The following is a 3,681-nucleotide window of genomic DNA, read 5'->3' as shown; positions in this document are numbered from 1 at the left end:
ATTTTATAGCAATAACATCAATATTGCGTTGTTTTTTTTATCCATTCAGGTAAAAAAAGTGAAAAAGATATATTAGAAAATATAATCCTAACTTTTATGTACTCCTTTGCAAATATTTATATAAATAAATAAATATATATATATATATATATATATATATATATATATATATATTTTTTTTTTCTCTACAGATTTGGTGAATATAAAGATAAGGGAATTATAGTTTACAATGTTATTGTATCTATTTTTTTCTTTTTTAAACTCCCCTTGTATGTTTTAACACCAATCTTTTTTGCAGATCCAATGGCAGCAATAGTAGGAAGACAATTCCCAAATTATGCCATTTATAAAAAGAAAACGGTATGATAAATGCAAACAAATTAAAATATAATATAATATAATATATATATTTTTTTATTTTTATTTTTATAGCTTCATGGAACGCTGACGTGTTTTTTTGTCTCCCTTGTGACATTGTTTTATATCCGTAATTATTGGCATATTTTCATTTTAAGTTTATCACTAAGCTTTTTAGAATTATTTGGAGGGAGCTATGATAACTTATTAATGTGCTTTCCAATTTTTATTTATATGACATTTTTTAAAGTTTAAATTTGTTATATAATATGATATCAATGCAAAATAAAAAAAAATAATACATTTCATATGTAATATTATTTTTGTCTATTCTTTTAATTTTTAAAAATTTTTAAGTTTTTAATATTTGTGAAATTTTCCTTTTAAAAGGAAATTATTTTTAATAAATTTTTATTTTTTTAATTTTGATTTTTTTTTTTTTTAATATTTTTTAATAATTTTTACGTATTGTTTTGTATTTATCATTATTATATTTTCTTCTCGTAGAAGAAAATAAAGAAAAAACAACAGAAAAGCAACTTATTATAGTAATAATACATATTAAAAAAATATATATGTAATAAAATATAAGAAAAGCCTTACAACCATTAAAGGATAGATATAAAAATATATGTGCATCTAGTGTTATAGATTTTTATTTTTTTTATGTATAGAAATGGAAATATGGTTATATACCTGTTAACACTTTATGAAGAAAAAAAAAAAAAATAAAATAAAATAAAATAAAAAAAAAAAAATATATATATATATAAAGGAAAATTAAAAATATATATAAAACAAAATATAAGTAAATATATATATATATATATATATTTATTTATTTATTGATTTATATTCACTTAATTTATTTTATTTTATTCTTTCCTTCTATTCCTTAATTCATACTGTCTACCTGAATCTTTTTTTTTATTTTTATTTCTTGAGTATTTCCTTTTAGATGTACTATTACTATTAGGTTCGTTCGATAAAATATCTAATTCTGATAAGTTGTTACTTTTTAATGTACTACTTTTAAAAGAACTATTTTCTTTATATTCTAAAATATTTGGATATAATGTGTGTACATCTCGTATATTATTTTCTTGAATTAATTTATTATTTATTTCGAAAGGACTTTCAAATGTGTTCATCTTTTCTATGCTGTTATTTAATTCTAAAGTTTTTTTTGTTTCCATATTTTCAGGTATATTCGAATTATCATCTTTTTTTCTGTTGTTATTAATCGTTTTATTTTCATCTATATGTACATCACGTGGAACTTGGTTAGCATTTCGATCATTTTGTATCTGTGAATTAATCAACATATTTTGTTCTTCATTTTGTATATTTTTAATTTCCATATCGATATATTTTATTTCATTTTTTAAACTCATTTTTCTTTGTCTTTTATTTCTCCTTCCATTATCATAATCACCATATGACAATAAATCATTTAAGATATATTTCAAATTTTCTACTTCAGATAATAAAGATTTACAGTTTTTTTCATTTATATGATTTTTTTTTTCCTTTAATTCAATTTGTTTGTTTAGAATTAGAATATTATTATCGTATTCTTTAATTTTCATTGAATTTTCTTCTACTGTTTGTTGGTAACATTTTTTGATTGCACATAATTCATCTAACATATTTAAATGGAATATAAAAAGATCATTGATGTTTTTAAAATTTAATTCTTTCATATATTTTTCTAGTTCACTATTTTTTTCTATATGATATATATTTTTATCTTTTTCATTGTTTAAAATTTTTTCAAGTAAAATATTTTTTTCATTTATTATTTCATCATATAATAATACATCGGTATCTTCTGTATCTTGTATTTTCATATGTACACATTCATTAATTTCTTTTATTATAATTTTAATATTATAAATTTTTCCATCTAGAATAATTTTATCTTTAATATTTATCTTTTCAATACTATATATTATATCTTCTAATTTTTTTATACAACTGATAATTTTCCCATGGTTTTTAATATACAATTTACAAACATTTTTATAATGTGTAATTTTTTCATTAAAATATTGAACCTTCTTATCATATGTATTAACTTTGTCATTAAAATATTTCATGCGTTCATTAAATTCTTTTTCTAGTTCGTCTTTTTTTATAACTATTTCTACATATGAATAATATAATTTATTATACTTTTCAGGGTTCATATTATTATTATTATTATTATTATCATTATTATTATTATTATCATTATTATTATTATTATCATTACTTTTTGATATTATATTTTTTTTTTCTTCGTATGTTATTTCTCTAAATTTTTTAAAATTCATAGTTTCTTCCTCTAGTTTATTTTTAATATTTTCTAATTCCATTTCTTGATTTATTAATTTCTCATTTAGTTCTTTAATTTTATTCTTTTCGTTATCTAAAATTAGGCACACATCATTATATTTTTTTTTTTCAACATCTAACTCATATATTACTTTGTGTATATTTTTTTTTTCTTCATCTATTTCTAATTTTAATATTTCATTTTTTTCTTTCTCATTTTCTAATTCAATACTTCTTTGGTTATTATATTTTATTTCTTCATCTATTTTTAATTTTAATATTTCCTTTTCTTCTTTCTCATTTTCTAATTCTACATTTAATTTATTAATAACCTTTTGCTTTTCATCCAACTGTATATTGATTTGGTTCATTATTTCTTTTCCTTCTTCGAATTTTATATTTATGTTTTTATTGTTTTCCTTTTCTCTTTCTAATTCGATTATCACATTTTTATTATTCTCCTTTTCTCTTTCTAATTCGATTATCACATTTTTATTATTCTCCTTTTCTCTTTCTAATTCGATTATCACATTTTTATTATTCTCCTTTTCTCTTTCTAATTCAACCATCATATTCATATTATTCTCCTTTTCTCTTTCTAATTCAACCATCATATTCATATTATTCTCCTTTTCTCTTTCTAATTCGATTATCACATTTTTATTATTCTCCTTTTCTCTTTCTAATTCAACCATCACATTCTTATTGTTTTCCTTTTCTTCTTTCAGCTGTAATAATAAATTTTCAATTTCTTTTTTTTCATTTTCTAATTCGAACCTTAAGTTTCCATTTTCTTCTTTCTCTCCTTCTAATTGTAATTTTAATTTTCCATTTTCTTCTTTTTCCTTTTCTAATTGTTGTATTACCTTTTTATTCAGTCCATTTTGTTCTTCTAATTGTGAATTTATTTTATTATTTTCTTCATTTTCTTTTTTTAGTTGTATAATAATTTCATCATTTATCAATTTTTCTTGTTCTACTTGTATATTTAATTCTTCATTTGTTTTT

The 3,681-nt window shown here is 19.1% G+C and overlaps 2 protein-coding genes across 2 annotated transcripts in view; one reads left to right on the top strand and one right to left on the bottom strand.

Annotated features, from left to right (window-relative positions):
- On the top strand, window positions 1-612 carry PGSY75_0710300 (putative membrane protein; the record flags this gene model as incomplete). The annotated part of the gene is made up of 3 exons (XM_018784965.1): window positions 1-49; window positions 192-360; window positions 433-612. Coding segments are annotated over 3 exons (398 nt in total), but the record flags the coding sequence as incomplete, so codon positions are not given.
- Window positions 613-1,232: 620 nt separating this feature from the next.
- Window positions 1,233-3,681, bottom strand: part of PGSY75_0710200 (hypothetical protein) — a gene marked incomplete at both ends in the record, with an annotated part of 8,310 nt that continues 5,861 nt past the window's right edge. Inside the window, one exon of the mRNA XM_018784964.1 lies at window positions 1,233-3,681. This exon is cut by the window's right edge and continues 5,861 nt beyond it. Within this exon, the coding sequence (XP_018642465.1) occupies window positions 1,233-3,681 (2,449 nt within the window).

This window comes from Plasmodium gaboni, chromosome 7, assembly GCF_001602025.1.
Source record: "Plasmodium gaboni strain SY75 chromosome 7, whole genome shotgun sequence".
In the NCBI taxonomy this organism is placed as follows: Eukaryota; Apicomplexa; class Aconoidasida; order Haemosporida; family Plasmodiidae; genus Plasmodium; species Plasmodium gaboni.
The sequence above is the reverse complement of the archived record's forward strand: the minus strand, read 5'-3'. Positions and strand labels throughout refer to the sequence as shown.